Here is an 18,536-nt window from a genome sequence, read left to right on the forward strand (position 1 = left end):
GTTTTGGTTGCAAAATATTGTTTAGGAAAAGAAAACGACCATCCAAGTTCAGGTCATGTTAAATATTGTAAGCTCCTCATTAGATACAGGTGGTACAGATTTTTAATTTCACTGTGTAATGACATATTTGTTGCATGGATAAACAAAAAAGGCAGTGTACCCTGCATGTAAACAAAGCTGGTGTTGACTGTGAACTGCCCAGATGAACCACATCTGTCTTTAACAGAGCAGCTTTACTATGGACGAAGTGCCTTGCTCCACGGTGCTCTTTCACTCTTCCCCATCCTGTTTGTCTTTCAGCCGGTCCAGACATCCTTTCTCTTCTCTAAACCTCTCACTGAGTGTGTTGCCAACGACCAGGACAGACTGCTTCATGAAAAAATAGCTTTATAAGAGAGCCGCAGCTCTCTGCAGAGTGTGTGAGGTGTTTTTTTTCTAAGGTTAGAGAGTGATGACTGACAATCTTTGACTGACTTTATATCTGATTTCTTCACCATACTTGTGTATCCTTTTCATTTTGTATTTTTACAGGTTGCTCCTTAATGTATGATACAATTCTGTTACTCTTGAATTTATATTTATACAGATATACATATTTTTTGTATCTTTTTTTCCCCTTTTTTTTTCAATTTCCCATGGGCTAATGTTCAAAAAAATCCATGTCTACGCAGTATTATAGATGATGTAATGTGACATCAGCATGATGTCCGCTTATCTCTTTTTTTACATTTATGTATGAACTGAGAATTTGTAAAAATGCTTTCACAGTCCTTGTGTGTAAAATGTATGTATAAATTAAATTAACCAACTTGGACTCGTGGTTCATTTCTTTTTATTAAGTGTGTATGGAAGGTGATATTTACTCGTGATTTCTAAATGTTATTTTTAGGCTTGTTGTAGATTGAGAGTTGGATCAAATATTTAATTAGATTTTTTTTAATGTAATGAATCAGTAGTACATTAACTGTAAGAAAGTATACGATGTCTGAGAACTGTAAATTCATCAGTTTACTTTACATTTTACTAGGAAAAAAAACATTGTAAATATACCAGATTTTGCCATGAAGGTACATTTTATCTTTAGTCTTTGGCAGGTTAAAGCTGTAAAAAAAAAATACATTAAAAGAAAATATACAAAAGCACATGAACAAATCAAAGAACATAAGCACAAACCTATCATCACAAAAATAATAGCACTGACATCACTACATTTGATAATATTTCTCATTTTACCTCACCCTTGAAACTGAGAACATTTACTCAAATATGGTACTTCAGTATCATTAAAAATCATACTTTTTCCTCTAACATTTATCTGGTAACATTAATTGCTTTTCATGTTGATATTCATATAACATATTTAGGCTTATATCCATTTTATACAACTGCTACATTAAATACATGTAAACATGAATGCATCACTAATTAAAAACCAGTAAAATTATCTATGATTCTGCATGATCAGTACTATATTTTGTACTTTCTTTTGATGCTTATGTACTTTTACCATGGTAAGATTTTCATAATAGGAATGTTCTTACATTTTTACACTATTTTCCAAATAAGTCACCAGTAGATAAATAAACACCTGTTTCAGTAAAGTGACACATACTTCTGGGCTGGATTACATAATTCGCTACCTCCACCACGCTGAAGTTGTTGGGGTTGAACCGGGTTTACTCTGCCGGGTACCAGCAGCGCTGTAATCCCACAATGCAGAGCGCATGGCGCGTCATTGGAGAGGGACGATGATGGCGGCGGTCGGTGCACCAGAAGTGATCACACAGCTGGAAAGCGCTGCCAAAGTTTTAATGGTGAGAATTTTAACGTTATTTTTTAGCCCCGAGTTGGGGGAAGGCACGTGTTACTTCATTTTACATCAGGTGGAGTTTGGCGGTTGGGATCTCGCGCGGTTGTTGGCTTCTTCCCGGTTTTTGTTGTTAAATGTGTTGAGTTTTTTCTTTAACCGGAGAGGCAGTATGTGAGCGATGCGTGGCGCCTTCCTCTCATCCCACAAAATCCTCATCCTAACACTCATAAACCCCTTCTATTTCCTCTCATGTAACCCACCACCACACTATAATATAACCCCACGTTTTGACAGTGTTCGCTAAAAACTTCAACGGCTCGTGCCGCTGTCCTCTCCAGCCGTTGACGTTACGTTACATCAAGTTGCATTGCACTCTGGAGACAGTTGGAACATCATGGTGCTGTGGATTCAACCGCTGTTTAGCTTTAGCGTTTTCTCTACCCATTAAAACACATATTTACACCAAATATTAGTCTCCTTTTCCCCTATGTTCACCACCTACTATTGTCGATAGGAGTAAAAAACACTGAATACTCCAGCTAAGAGCAAGTGGCTAACCATGTGCATCCCATGAGTCTGTGTGGAGATTAAATTAGCTAGCTAGAGGCTGTTCTTGCTTTCTGCCATTTTGCTTTCCCTTGTAACGGTTTTTAAACTAATGTTTCCCTGTTTACTGTATGAATATGCCAATGACTGTCACCTTTAGTAGATAGGTTTGCTACATGTGAACACCACACTAGCAATACAAATGCTCTACCCTCGTTGTTTAGTCAGCAGGTGTCTTATGGATGAATGGTTAGCAGAGTCTGGCCTTGTTTTTCGTATTTTGAGTGTCTAGCTTAACCAGCCATGTAGAAATAAGGTGCATCATGTTTTACAGTCTAATACAAATCTCTTGATTTAAAAAAAACTTAACTATAGTCAAAGTCAATATAGTAGGATTATACCATGGCTGTCAGTCTGACATTATATCTGTTTCAGGTTGATTTTATCACAGGATAAGTGCGGCTTTTGATTTATACATTCTCAGGGCTACACAGTTACAGTTGCCAGTTCTTGACCTTTAGATGCCATCAGTAGCTTCCTCTATTTAACATATAAAATATAAGGACAGCAAACAGCAAAACATTGCTCTATAACCAATATACTGCATTACTGTTTATGGATAGACAAATGGATATGGACGAACAAGCAACCAGCAGCTTGCTGGACTCATTTTAAGGTATTTGTAAAGAACATGACAGCAGATGCACTACTGATGGTTTGTTTACAAGGAAATAAGTTGGAAACAAAATAAGCCTGGAAACATTTATTGATTACCATTGGGGTTCAAATTATGTTAAGTAATAAAGTAAAATACTAAGATATTTAGAAAAAATATCAGGGTTATGATTGTGTTTGCACACAGTTTATTTACATAAAATAGCCGACACAGAGCATCATTCCTTAAGAGTTGACAACTCTGGCCACTTGATGAATGTAATAGACACACTCCTTTTACCTCTGCTTTGGTCACCACCAACTCCAGAAGGATATCTTTCTTAACTGCTAATTGCTTTACCATGCTCACCAGCTAGTGTCTGACTTTGTCTGCTGCTTTTTGTGGTGCTGGATGTGTGTTGTAGAGCGGAGTAACTAGTAGAGATGTTTCCTTAGTGATATAGATTCCTATACCTAGACTTGAGTATAAAACAACACTGCGAAGCCCAAGATTTAAACAATACATAATATTTGTTTTAAAACACTGATTACTGACACTTTGCTAGCTTTGACTAACTTTCTACTCTCTGCCACAGCGCGCTGTTGTTCCATGTTTTCGTCACAGGATCATTTACCTGAAACTTGTCTGTTTTAATAAAAGTATCAGTGAGTGCAGCTTCAAATTTTAGTTTAATGTTCAGTGTGAGTAGGATTTTCTTTTATTTGTTTTTTTAGGATTTTGATTAGTCATGGCATGTTGTGTGCTTGCCATCTCAATATCGTATAGCCTCTTGCGTGTGAGCGTGTGTGTGAGAGTGTGTGAGAGTGGGGCTCTCAGATAAAAGGGTCTTTCTTTCCTCTGCGGCTGAAGGCCGCAGAGTTGCTTTTACTGCAATTAGGCCTGGAATGTGACTTTCCTGCAGAGCTGTATCATGGCGACACTCCTCAATAAAAGTCTGAGTGTGTGTGTTTGTGTGCATGAGTTTAGTGCTTTCTCACTTTTCTAGTGTTTTTAGTATGACTACAATGTAATATCAAGGTTTTGTTGTTCGAGAGAAGAGCTCCATTTTCTGGAACTTTGTAGAAATGTTATTTATAAGTATAAACTGCTATCATTTGAAATATAATAAACTAAGTCTTGTCAATAAATGCTTATTTTTTTTGTTCCAGGCACCGCCGTCCATGGTCAGCACAGAACAGAGGCAGCATGCTGAACACATATTCCTCTCCTTCAGGAAATCCAAATCCCCTTTCGCCATCTGCAAGCACATCTTAGGTAACTCTTGACTTAAAAACTTGGCTTGTTTTTAGCCTGATTTCTAGAAACATTAATGTATCCATGATGAATATTTTTACAGAACTTAGAGCCTCAAATGTATTACTTAAAGGCACGTCTCCAGTTGTTAAATGGAAAGAAGGTGTTTGTTACACTTTACTTACATTTAATTAAAAAAAGTTCCATGTTATCTGGTTTTCACACAAACCTTCTGCTGCAGTATTTGGATATAACTTTAGCATTTTTATTTTCATGAACCACCAATATAGACAGACTATACATCTAATTTTTGTCGACCATGTTTATATCAATGAGGGTAGACTAAATATTTGAGTGTGCGTGTTAGTATATTTATACACTCACAAAGCAGCACATGAGGTTTCTCAACAATTCATTTTAACCTAAACTTCTATTTTATCTCCTTTTATCTTTCTCCCTCCTTTTATTTCTTAACCTTCCCCTCCCTTTTGCCCTCTGCAGAGACCAGTAAGGTGGACTATGTGCTGTTCCAGGCAGCCACAGCCGTCATGGAGGCGGTGGTGCGGGAGTGGATCCTGCTGGAAAAGACCAGCATCGAGTCGCTCCGCGCATTCCTCCTCACCTACGTCTTACAGAGACCCAAGTAAGAAAGTCAGACGGAGGCGTAATTACACCTGTGTGTGTTTGCCTTAAAGGGGTGTTAAGCATGTGTGACATTTATTGGTGAATTTGCAAGAACATTGATAGACCTCATCTCCTGTTACCTAAGCTTAATACACAGAACACTGTAAATCTACAGCGATTCAAGAGCTCTTAATATTCATCAACAAGCCGTTCAAGTCTAACAGATATAATTTGGTCCTTTTTGATGAGCTAAATAGTGATTATGATGTTCAGTAAACAACTGGAAGGATTCCTGTTTACTTTTACTTGAATAGACAATTTATAAAAAACACAAAAATGCCAAAGAAAATATAGTGATACAGGCCAAAGAAAATCAGCTGCTGCTGACATTGCAGACACAAAATTTCAGTTTCACTTTTGTGTTTCTTACCTTCCACATTATCTGCTGATGTACTGTTCAATTAGCTTTGTATCTGTTGCATGATATTGATAACCAACTGTTTTCCTTTCTCCCTTCAGCCTCCAGAAGTACGTCCGTGAGCAGATCCTGCTGGCTGTGGCGGTCATCGTGAAGAGGGGGTCTGTCGACAAAAGCATCAACTGTAAGAGCATCTTTCACGAGGTCGGACAGCTCATCAGCAGCGGGAACCCCAATGTGGTGAGAAACACGAACAGATGTATCAACATGTAAAACAATGACTTCTGAAATCTGACTGGTGTTCGATACTAAAACAGCTTCAAATGGGGCATCAGTGGATTTGCAAAAATCACATTTGATGTTAAATTTTCTTGTGTCATTTTAGCAAGTCAATTAGACATAAAATTAGTAAATAGCCTAACCCGTTAACAGACTCAAAACAGTTGAACTACACAGCAAAATACAAACTCCAGTTGAATTTCAGAGACATTTGAATCATGAGACGAACACTTGTCAAAAACTGGGTTAAAGCCGCAATGAGAGTTATTATATTTGTGACTTGCTGGACCACATTTGCGCCCCGGTTACTGACAGTCCCGCTTGCATACTGGCTCAGATAACAGAAAGCTCAGTCTGAAATAAAAAATAGCACACAGGCCGTATTTGGAAAAGAAGCTCCAGGCGTGTTCTTATGGTTAGAAGAAAGAAATATATCTAGTTCCTGTCTGTGTGCTCTTGCAGTCAAATAAATGTTAATGCTAAAGCCAAGTAAAAAATAATAATAATATGTAAGATGAGCGAGCATGCTGATGAAACATTGCCACTTTGAAAGGTTCTTTTATTTGCATCAATGCTGCAGTGTACCGTATATACAACAAACTGGACATCTTCTCCTTATCCAGTAGGTGGCACTATTTCATTTGTTTCCCCAACCAAACCTTGAACCAGCTTGGGGCAACCCTGTACCACGGAGGGGTAAAAGCACTGGTTTCATTGTAATCACAGACTGCAGCAGGTCATTTCTGTGATGTAGATGCACAAAACCTGACAGGCGAGTGATCACTGAAATTATCTACTGGCCTCCCTTTTGCATAGGTTTTAACTCAGTCTTCAGAAACTGGACCACAGAGGATAGTATCCATTTACAATTATAAAATCCAGTATATTAAATGTTTCCTGCAAAAATGCAATTCAACTCAAATATCCTCCTTAAAATGTATGACCTAATATAAGCTAACAAGCTGTTTTTAAGTGACGTTGCTGTTTTAATCAGCAGAATAAACTGGAGAATGAGCTATAGCTCAAGCAATTACTTAAGCAATTAATGGATAATAAGATTAGCCATGTTGAAATACAAATGATCAATCATTGTTTGAAATATTTATGAAGCAAAATATGTCAAACTTTTATTCTATTAACATTTCGGTAAATATTTATCCTTCATCCTTTTAGGACTGGCTTTATTTTTGACTAAAACTGAGTTGTCCATTAATAAAAACTTATCTGTGAACCTTCTTATCTAGTATAGTTTCGCAGTATATAGTTTTTAGAAGTTGTAATATTTCCAAATAGTGGACATCTGTACACCACAACAACAAAAATATCCACTTTGTGTACTACATACCTGCATCGTACAGTAACAACACAGTACTCCAGTCTACTTTTGCAGCTGGAGTACAGGAAAATCAAGAAGCTCTAACGTTTTGTCGGGGAAAAGTTTCAGTATGTCCCTAACAGAAGTCCAAATTGACTCTGACAGAGGCATGTCAGTGTGGAGTACTCCTCTCCGAAGAGAAAACAAAATGTTTTTATAGAAATTTCATTCTTCTTTCGGTTCCTTTAGATCTTCACTAAGCTGTCTCACCACCAACCATAACTTGTTTAATGCTTTGCAGCTGCTCCATTTCCTTTGTGCCCTGCATTGTTGAGCAATATAGTAAATCAACACCACATTTGAAAATCAAGCTGCATACAGGCTGTTTTTTTGTATATTTAATTCTGTAGTTTTTTCAGTGTGACACAAGTATTTAAAAGTTGCTCGGAATAAATACTTTATGGGGTTGGTATTGAGAGCCGGACCCACATGAAGAGCATTCAGACGTCCTCGTTTTTGAATCTTGACGCCTAACCTCAAGTTTGCTTAAAACCAAAAGCATTATGTTTGTGTGACTGTTGACTTCCTTCCTGCAGCAAACACTGGCGTGCTCCATCCTCACGGCTCTGCTCAGCGAGTTCTCCAGCTCCAGTAAGACCAGCAGCATCGGCCTCAGCATGGAGTTTCACGGCAGCTGCAAGCGCCTGTTTCAGGTTGGTTCCCCACCTCACCTCTTGGTCTGTGTTTTCAGAAGAAGTGGTCATTCTTTTACTCTGATCTAGACCTTGTTGTGTTGGATCGTTATTCATTCCTGAATGTATCCATCTTTCATATCCAGGAGGATGGCCTGCGTCAGATCTTCATGTTGACAATGGAGGTGCTGCAGGAGTTCAGCCGCAGAGAAAATCTAAACGCCCAGATGTCGTCTGTCTTCCAGCGCTACCTGGCTCTAGCTAACCAGGTCCTCAGCTGGAACTTCCTGCCACCAAATCATATCCTTTCTTTGCCAGGCGATGAAAGGGATTCTTACAAGTGGAAGGGTCAACGAAATTAAGTTGATAACATCAGGAAAACAGGTCAGTCCCAGTTACCCACAGATCTGGAAGAAAGTTATTGAAAAGAGTCTTGTTGGGCTTACAATCACAGTGCTCTTATGCTTGAACTTTTAGCCATTATTTTAACTAGTTTAAATCTTATGTAGTGATTTATATTAACAAAAATCACATCTGCAAGCAACAAATCAACCAGATGATTTAAGTTAGTAAAACAGTTTTACCCATAAATATTATTCTAACCAACATATGGGCAAGTTCAAACGAGATCTTTAGAGCTTTTGCAGACCTACTTACCTACAAATTTGTGCAATGAAGAATAACTATTATACAAAACATTTCCTTTAAAATGTTGCTTATAAATAGGTTTTATAATATGACTGAAATTCCAGCATAAAGGCTCCTTTATTGCTTACCCTAAAGAACCTATTGGAAGCGTGCATGCCTGTAAAGCATCTTCCGATATTGATTGAAAGTACAAGAATTCGGCCCAGGTTGTCAAGAGATCTGTGGATGGAAAACTTAAAAAAAATATGTATGTAGAAGCGGAAAAAAATGGCAGAACTGAAGGTTAAAAGCTGAAAGAAGAGGTTTGTAAGTCAGTGGATTTCCTCCTGATTGTGTATGTTCGTCTACTTAGTTCTTAGTATATATAAATATGCATAGTCGTGTGTGTGTGTGTGTGTGTGTTTCTCTACAAATATGTGATACCCAGGAATGCATATCTGAGCATCACATTTGCTTTGTAGTTCATCTCATGTGCACGCGTCCTTATTATCTTAGCAGTTGGCCGCATCGTTGAGCAAACATAGGCACTTAGCGTGTTTGTGTGTGTGTACGTGCACACAAGGCCAGCCTCATTACGGCCTAAATCCCATCCAGCCTGGCATCCTCTCTGCCTGTCTGAGAGGATCTGCAGTGGCGCTCCGCTGCCAGCCATGGCCATGTATCACTTTCAAAGAGGTGTCCAGTGTGTCCATCTCCGTATCATTCCAGGAGCCCGCCACCCCCGCCTCGGCTTGTTGAGGCTCCCCTTGGTATGCCTGGCTCGCTGGGTTTGATATGTGTGTGTTCCTAAAGATGCACTTTTAAGTCCTTGTGTGTGTGTTTTTGGGTGCATGTGTTCGGGTGTGTGTCGCGTGTATTAGCTTTTGCGGTCAATTTTATACAACAGTTAAATAATGTTTCAGCGTAGGGTGTGTACATGAAGCCACCGAAGCAGATACGGTACATGTAAGGGACCTTTCAGATTGAGGATTTGCTTGAATTGCACCTGCACTGCACATGTTATACTGCACACTTAAATTTAAAATCGCCTTTCTGTTTTTAATGTAGCTTTCTGCTCTCTGCAGCCTGAGGACATCCTTCAGATCTTTCAAGTGCATTTAAATGGCTGTAAAGTAAAGGTAGCTGGGTAGTTAATACATCATTTAAAGCTACCCCAAGTAACTATGAGCATTAAATAGAGCTGTAGTTCTCAGATTTCTTGATGTTGAGTTGTCACAAATGTTGAATGGGCTTCTTCAGACCACATAAATAGCATCTAAATTCTCAAACCATTCTCCTTGAAATTCTGCGTACATGTGAGCCTCCAAGTGTCTGCCCTGCTGTTGAAAAGAAGGACAGATTGATGAAGACCGCTGGGAGGCCTGAATGAGCGTGGCTGCCTGTCCGCAAGTGTCACTACACGCCTGTGCCCGTGTGATGCGACACAAACGTGTGCCAGCATCAGTATCAGGGGGCCTCTCCTTAATTGCGTGGCTGACAGCCGCCGCCTTTCAAACACAGATACGCACACTCCTCAAGCAGCTCAAAGACCCTTTTTAAAAAAGCCTCCCCTCCCTCAAAGAACCGAGCGGCATGCGTGTCATCTGTCCACGCCGCCGTCTGAACCGCCGTCTCTGGTGTCATCTGGTGGAGACACGCTCCCCGGGCGTCGGTACGACACCGTGTCACTCCACACTGAGCTTGACTCAAGCCGGGGTCGCGGTCAGGCCTCGAGGCTGCAGCGGCAGTCAGGTGGTGTAAATGGCTGTCAGAGCTGACAGATAGATCACCCCCTGACCCTCCATTGTGCTTGATCAGTCTGGACACTCTTGTGTTGTTTAGATCTATCTGGCATGTGAGGGAATCTCTAAATGCGTCTCTGTCAATTGTGTTGCTATGAAAGCCAGTGGTGCTTTGTTCTGTAGCAGTTTCCCTCTTCGTCTTCTCCCATCTGTTTTTTTTTTCTTCTTCACAAGAGAGGAATATGTAGATTTCATGGTGTATCCACTCACTCAGACTCAAGTTGTTTCAAATTAAAGCATGGCCTTATCCGCCTCCTTCCATTCAGGCAAGGTTGCCTTTTATATCTGTCCCTACTTGACTTGTAGTTCCTTATGTGTATAGGTGATTTTTTTCTTATTTTTAGTAAGACATAAAATTGCAATTAGCTTCTCTGTGCAACAGTTTAAAACCCCATCAGCCTTGTAAGACATCTGCTGAAGAGACGACCGTCAGACTAACACTGCCCTCATCCTGGCTCAGTATTCTCATTAGCTGTTCAGAGGTCAATTTATAGACGTTTTGCCCTCAGGTTAAGGTTAGGATTTGGAGTGTGTAAGTTGATGCTGCATGTTTGCCTTGGCCCTGACCTGTATGGAGAATCCTCAACTGCTGCTGTCTAAACACACGTGGGAGGTTATATACAGATGGGTGACATGATGATGGACATTTAGGTAGTTGGCGAGTGTATTTTCTAAATTGTGAGAGACTTATTAGATCTGTTTCACGAGGACCGAAAACACTGCTTTTATTTAAACTTATTTTGTAATAGTATGTTCCCACAGTGGATCTTTATCATTAACAGAAAGTTACCACAATGTTTTTTGTATTATTAAGAAGATTGAGGTATAAATATATGTTCGTAAAGGCTGCACTGTTTGTTAAAAATATATTTTCTATTTTATTCAATAATCCTCCAAGATGGCCTCATTTCTTTTCACAACTTTAAAAAGCATGCTGCCAAGAATCCAACTCACACAATAACCTGAGGTCTGAATCGCCATCTTCATCCACAACTGATCACAAAGAAACAAGTTGGCATTGAGCACAAGGGCCTAACTGACGTATAATTATTGGTTTCATTCAGTAGTGGGAGAATGACAACTGCTGTCTGAGCAGATGGGGCGCCAAGCAGTAGAAAGAAATGGAAAAGGAAGGGGGGGTAGGGGGGTCGGTGAGGAGGTATTCCTGGACTGTTATTTCACATGGCGAGGCTGCAGAGGAGACTTAAGGCAGGATATATCGCTTAAACCCTACCACGCGCCTTAGCATAGCGCTGGCGGCTGGCAGACGCTCAGCCAGTCTTCCTGATGCAGCAGGTCCTTCCTCAGTCAGGATCAACCTTAATGAATAGAGGATACAGGAGAAGCTTGCTAATCCTCAATCCCTGGGCACGAAGGACGTTCAGGCTTGCAAGATTGTCAGATTGTTCGGATTGTCCACTTAAAGTGGTTATGAAGATACTATCACATTGATCTGTTAGGGGTTTGTGCAACGTCTGCAAATTGTTGATGAAATCGGAGTTGGGAATGTGAAATGTAAAGCTGAGTTTGATTTGTTGCTGACGGGCTTCATAAACTTCTAAGGGGCGTTAGAATACAAACAAACTGATTAAATAAACTTGGGCCCTTTGAGTGGAGCAGCTTGTTGTGAACAAAACACAGAGAGTGTTTAGTAGTTGGTTTGCAGAGGGCAGGAACAAGTTTAAAAAGCGTTTAGTTTGACAAGCACTTGCAGAAATGTCCAGAAGAAGACTGTGAAATGTTTTTTTGGTGTTTTTTTTGTTGCATTTTTCTCCTTTTAAAAATATTGAAAAGAGAGCATCATGCAAAAAGAGAGAAACAGATGAATACCTTAATACTTGGAGGAGGATGAGTCCTGCTGATTGATCCCCTGTCTTTTTAGTGCAAAGTCTCTGCAACTGTTGTATGGAGTGTCATGAAATTTGGTATAAGTAGCCATAGTCGGAAAACGCTACTCACAAAGTTGATCCCTTGACTTCACCTACGACAATCACAGATTGAAATGTTCACACTCAAGTGTAATATCTCTACAAGCACTAGATGGATTGGCCCACATGTTGGCACATTTCTTGGGAAGCCAAAGAACTACACAGACTCGCAATGTGTGAATACTTTGGTTTTAGGCTGAATACCTAAAAAGTGACATTTCTTTTCGTTTCATTTCTTTGGCTCAGTGGTCAGTCACACGTCAAAGTGTCATCAGGCAGGACACTGAAGCCCGAATTGCTCTGGAAGGCATAGCCATCGGGTATGAATGGGCATAGATCTGATGGCGATCATCACGTACTAACTAGACTCTTCTCCTCCGTGGTCCCGCGGTGGTGGGATGAGTTACCAAAGTCCATTCGGTCCGCCAAGTCCCTTTCACCTTTAAGAAGAAGCTAAAGAGCCAGCTCTGTCATGAACACCTCTGACCTTAATGATATTGATGCTATTGATGATGATGACATTGAGGATGTTGTTGATGTTGGTTTAGGATATTCATGATGATGACTATTGACCTTGTTGATGTTGAAGATGATTAAAAAAACAAAAACAAACGCCCTGTGCACTGCTTGTCTTCACCAGTGCTTTGTTGGCACTACTGACTTCGTTCCCTCTTGTCTTGATTGTTGTTGTATTAACTCTCAGATGTGCGTCACTTTGGACAAAAGTGTCTGCTAAATGAAACTGTAACAATGTGACATTGTAACTTAGTCCTTTGCCGTCAGTGTGTGAATGGATGAATGTGACATGTAGTGTAAAAGTGCTTTTGAGTGGTCGGAGGACTAGAAAAGTGTTATATAAGTACAGTCCATTTACCATTTTAGCTTCAGATGCATAGTTTGTTTATTGCTTATTTTCTCTAAGCTAAGCTAAACTCAAGCTAACTAAGATGATCCGCATCAGTACAGTAGCATTTTCATTGTGTGGTTGTTGGCATTAAGCTTAAAGTAGCGCCTCCCAGAGCTGGTCGCCTGGCTGTAGACTTTTTGTCTGGTCGATTAAAGGTTTGTGGCAAAGTGACACAAATGAAATCTGTGAATGTGCTGAACAAGTTGTGTAATTTATAGCCAGTCTACTTTGGTAAGCATGTGGTAACAAAATGAACAAACCCACAAAGATGACAAGATTGAAATTAAAGCGTTGACGTATTATGTTGTTTGGTTTTGTGTCCCACAAAGTTCAGCCTCTCTCGTACATTCAGAAAGTCTCAGCCCACATGTAGCTGTGTTGCAGCCGTGTGGTTGGTTTATGCTTAGCAACAAATGCTGAATTACAGCCCATGAAGGAAAGAATGATGGCTTTTTATTGCAAGCTATGTTCCTCCATGCTTTGAAGTGGACAGCTATGCAGTGATGCTAACTACCTGGGCTAAGGTTCACATGCAGAGACATAAATAGCTATTGGACGACCAGGTGTCTGTCAGTGGAGCTTGAAAAGTCGGCTTGCTTCGGCCAAGTTAGAATAAATAGAATCAGGTCAGGGAATTAAACTGGAAATGCTGGTTGCTTCTGTGCCAGAGTTACTGTCGGTTATTACTAGCATCATTTTGTTGGCATTGGTCTGGTGGCTGGTGTTAATTAAGTTAGTACAAAATGTGTTTATCCGTCTATATGGCTGCAAATTTGGCAACTAAGGCAGCTTGAATCTCTTCCCTTGTGTTTGATTGAAACTCTTGTGGTCAGCGGCTGTGTATTCAGTCAGTTGGATGTGTCTGTGTGTGTCTGTGAGCCTGTTTATCTGTCACTCCGTCTTATCTTTCCACTGGAAAATTGACGTGTCACATTAGTTATTCTTGAGCCTGCTGGAAGGGTTGAGATAGTAGCAGGTGAGGTCTTTTAAAAACCCACCAAACCACAGCCACATGTCCAAGTCACTCCGCGAACATTACTCATCCTGGAGGCATGTTCGCTACACACACACACTCACACACCAACACACATGTGTAGTCCATTTTCCCCCCCTTTTTTTTCAAGCAGTGTGGATTGCACGGTTGAAGCTGTAAATCCACTTGTCAACTCGGCAAGTCGATTTTACTCAGATCTCAGACGCAGAAGTTATTGAACAGGCCTTATCTGAATTATGCAAAATGAATATGGTAATTAGAAGAAGCATTTCATATTTCAACATTGTGATATTCAGAATAACAGTGGAAAACTTGTGTGCAAAAAAAACAATTAGTTGTGTCTTTAATACAGTCTTTGTCTGACTGTCTTTTATTGCTCTCTTGTGGCTGCTTTAAAGACAAACACTGCTTATTCTCAAAGGCTTCTTAGAAGTCCTTACATGTTAAATATTCTGTAATCAGATTTAGTTGAACTTATCAAATTAAGTTTTAATGTCTTAAAAGATGATGTGTGCTCTGTACTTCTGGACAAATAAAACCATTCATCTAAATTATCATTTTAAAGTATTTTGCGCTATAAAATCACATTTTAGAGACGCATTATTAATCTTTTGGATGCACGTCACATCCATTTTATGTCTCTGTCCAGCTGTGCAAAATAGTTGAAGTAGTCATGTAGTTATCATTCCTGAGGTCTCTTGTGAGTTTTGTCTCAGTCATATGATCTTTTAGGAGGGTTTGTACGACCTCTGTCACCGAGGTGGTCCCTCCCTGCGGAGACGGCCTCCGTCTGCAGGCTGCAGGACTCGCTCAGTCACACTGGTCCCAGCAGAATTGTTTTCTATTTTAGTAGAAATAGTAGAAAGTAGAAAATAGTTTATTTTACCTGGATAAGCTTTTGACAATCAAGAAAGACATTGTAGCACAAAGTTGCAGGGCCAAACGTACTTGAAAGTAAGTGAAAGGTTGTGCATTTTCAAACATGTTCTAACCAGAATCAAATGTTAAAACCCCAAACACATAAACATGAACATGGTCATATTGCAGCACCCGTCTTACTTTTTCCGATCTCTCTCTCATTCCCTCCTCGAAAAGGTTCAGTCAGAGGTCTTCTGCCTCACCACGACTATTTTTAACAAGGCCTGAAAGCCAAGCAGTGGACACACACACACACACACACACACACACACACACACACACACACACACACACACGATCCCACAGACCCTCAGACAGGTGCCAACTTTTGTGCCGAAAAGTGTGGTGTGGTGTGTTGTGGCGGGGTGTGTGCATGGGGAGTGACTGTGGGCTGGTGTCGGAGGAATGCGTGACCTCGCCGGCCTCTGCCGCTGTTTGGCTTTGATCAAACATTCCTGCAGAAGTTTCCACCTTCTGCTGTCACCGAGCCGCGGGCCAGTGATATGGTCGGAGTGTGTTTTTATATGTTCAGTGTGGATCATGGAAGACGAGAGAGAGAGAGAGAGGATGTCATATCTTTGAAGTCATAAGATTCATTTTCAGAGTGAGAAATATTGAAACAAAACTCATCATATATTTAATTTTAATTATTTTATAATTGTGGTAGATGTTGAACTTAATAGATTGAAATATATTGTGTCTGCCACAGAAAATTCTGGATTTTAAACGTACAGATGGACACACCACAAGTCAGTCATTACAAACTCGTGTTGTGCAGCGAGACATTGTTGAAAGCCTCAGAACTGCATTATCATTTCAATTAGAGATCCCAAAGCCAAAATATAAACCAATTAAATTATGTTGAAATTAAGAAAATGATGCTATATTTTTTATGCATGATACACAATATCTAACATGTTTCCATTTAATGTAAAAAAAAAAAAAATGGAACTTTGGTTCTGGAACTCGGTTTTAATTAGGACTGAAACGACTGACCCTTCGTTAAGTCCCACCCCCCGGTTACTGTTACTGCTATGCCTGTCGAGCTTTCGCACCGACATGTAAATATTATGCCGTTTTCAACTGTAACAGTGAGATATGTTCCAAGGGAAATAATGGCCAATTTCTCCTTGATCTGAAAGCTTGACAGGCCTCCCATGGTTAGTTACGGTTGCTAACGTAGGATTGGACAGTGGCAGATCAAGGGAGGGGCTTAGTGAAGGGTCAATTGATGAGGCGAATTGAAGAGTTAAACAAAGCACGGCCAGACAAAAATGAACAATAACATTAACAAAAAATGCTAATAATAGAAAGAACAATAGTGAGAAAGTGGTGAGAAAAACAACAACAACAACAAAAAAAAATATACAAAGATATATTGAAAGTTTTCCTTTGTGGTGATTTGCTGATTTAGTTTGTAACTGAACTGTACATGCATTTGTATCTTATTTTTTTCACGATAAATGAATATGCATTATGTTGCTTAATATGCCTTGATGTTTTGTCTAACAGTCCTAAACTCAGTATAATACATATATGAATAGGGTGAATAGCGACTGGAGGGTGAATGAAAGTATACAATTCGATGTTAACAGTTTAAGGAGTTTTTTTTGTTGATGGTTCTGATTGAGCATTTAAGAGAGAAACTAAGAAGAGGCAGAAAAAGGGTTAAGAGAGATTGTATGTTTGTATTTCCCAAAAACAAAGTCAGGAAAAGAGGCGGCATTCCAGCGGACAAAAACACCAAAAGAATCCCCTCATGTGTTCATCTTTTGTGTAACTTTTTTGTCACTTGGCTGACCAATCTGCTGTTTCAACTTGGACTCATACTCGAAGAGAGAAAGGTTGTCCTTTTAAGGGGGATTAAGAGATGCATTAAAATCCTGGTGGTGTGTGAAGAGAGTGTGGGTTGTAAGACCCTTTGATTGACGAAAGTGCGCATGTGTTTTTAGGGTGAGGAGTGAGAAAAGGGGTCTTTGTGAGAGTTTGAAGGCGCAGTAACAGGATTGTTTTTGATGAGCTAGGGAAAAAGCATGCTGTGGGAGCGTTTAGGCGACTTGAATAAGGACAGGAAGTGTTGTGGCTGCGTGGGGAGAAAGTGTGTGTGTTGTGGGTTCGTGGAAAAGCTTGTTGTGGGTGTAAAGAGTCTTAAAGAAGGAGACAGAGCGTGTTTGTGTGGAGAAAGGGAACTTTGGAAAGCGTTTTAAGATGAATAGTTTGTTATTGTTGTTAGAACAGAGCGTGATTGTTGTGTTGTGGGTGTACAAAAAGGCATTTGGAAGAAGAAAGTGTTGAAGGAAAGGGAGGAAAGTTTTAAGGGAAGAGAAGGTGTTATGGGTGAGAGAGTCCTTGCTTTGGTCTTGGAAAGCAGTCAGAAGGAGAGACAAAGTGATTGGCTGAGGAGCGAGAGGGAGGGTTACAGGGCAGTAAAGAGTCTCGAGGACATCTTGCAGAGGAGTGGACAAAGAGGCAGACTAACACAGAGTCTGGATTGGCTGCAGTGAGAGTTTGTGTGTTTAAGATCTTAAGGAAGCAGAGGAGAGAAACCTGAGTGTACACAAGGAGGAAGGGAGGTGAGGAAGAGGACAAGAAGGGTAAGAGGGTGTCGGGCAGGCGAGTCAGAGGGTTAAGATCAGAAGTAGGATAGTAGAAGGAGTGGAAATAGGGTGAGAACTTTTGCAGATAAAGAGCTGACTAAGGAGGAAGGGAGAAGGAAGGGAAGACAAGAAAACAAAGAGGGGAGGGTGAGAAAATAAAGATTGACAGGGTTAATAAGAGGCTAGTTAACAACCAAAGACACACAGAGAGACGGAAATACACATTGAGAGGGAGCTTAGTGACAGGAGCTGGTGTTTTTAAGTGTGCCACACCTCCTTGTCTTCCTCCTCCTCTTCATGCCGTTGTTGGCCTTAACTGACGGCGGGTCACTGGGGCGCCACTACATCGCCATGTTCGAGGCCACGCAGAACGTCATGCTTAAGCCTACGGAGTCCTGGAGGGAAGCGCTGCTGGACACCCGTGTCATGGACCTCTTCTTCACAGTGAGTATCCCGTCCATCATTGATGTTTAATCCCTCTCAGGGTATTTGCATGTTGATAAAAGTGTTTAAATGTCCCATAAGTGTAAGTAATATTACAGGTGAGGGATTTTTTGCTCCGTTTGACGGTCCCACATTTCCTTTTAAACAGCCTAACAAAAGAGGAAATACATTGACTTCACTTGACGAAACCTGCAGTTTTTATTTTCCATGATGTACTTGACTGTATGTTTTCTGGATTTGCTTTTATTTTGAATTCATCCATTACTTCCTGTCAGGGAGGTCGCTGTTTTCCTGCCTTATACATTTCCATCACAGTTTCCTTCTGTCCTTCTTTACCCTTTCTTCTTATTCCTTTCTGACTCTGACCTCCACGCAGTGGTTTATTTATGAAAAACAAACAGAGACACTTCGACTTTTCATGTTGGGAAAACAAATCTCACTTGACCTCGTGTTTTTGGCACTTGCTAAGTTTGTACTTCTTCTGTGGTTTTTCTGGACACACCATTAAGTGGATTTATTGTTGCTTTGCTGTGGGGTCGTGTTTCTGTGTAACTGTCCACAGGACCGCCCGGTGAAGTAAATGTGTATTTTTGTGCTGTGACTTTGTGTGTTTTAAGAGGCGGCCCACGCTGTGTAAGAAAGCGGTGTGGAACAAACCAGTCAGCTAGCTCTTCTTCTATTCAGCATCAGTTTGAACCTTCTGCACTGTCTCCCTTTGCCTTTACC

General features: G+C 40.4%; 1 protein-coding gene across 1 annotated transcript in view; it reads left to right on the plus strand.

The window, feature by feature from the left end:
- The first annotated feature begins 1,724 nt into the window (after positions 1 to 1,724).
- Positions 1,725 to 18,536, plus strand: part of xpo4 (exportin 4) — a 48,095-nt gene continuing 31,283 nt past the window's right edge. The window contains exons 1-7 of the mRNA XM_069663695.1: positions 1,725 to 1,814; positions 4,181 to 4,286; positions 4,767 to 4,908; positions 5,409 to 5,547; positions 7,498 to 7,614; positions 7,740 to 7,893; positions 17,698 to 17,810. Of these exons, the coding sequence (XP_069519796.1) occupies positions 1,725 to 1,814; positions 4,181 to 4,286; positions 4,767 to 4,908; positions 5,409 to 5,547; positions 7,498 to 7,614; positions 7,740 to 7,893; positions 17,698 to 17,810 (861 nt within the window). The remainder of the gene's footprint in view (positions 1,815 to 4,180; positions 4,287 to 4,766; positions 4,909 to 5,408; positions 5,548 to 7,497; positions 7,615 to 7,739; positions 7,894 to 17,697; positions 17,811 to 18,536) is intronic.

This window comes from Semicossyphus pulcher, unplaced genomic scaffold (assembly GCF_022749685.1).
Source record: "Semicossyphus pulcher isolate SPU_LCO1_2020_fin unplaced genomic scaffold, fSemPul1.0.p SCAF_15, whole genome shotgun sequence".
Classification (NCBI taxonomy): Eukaryota; Metazoa; Chordata; class Actinopteri; order Labriformes; family Labridae; genus Semicossyphus; species Semicossyphus pulcher.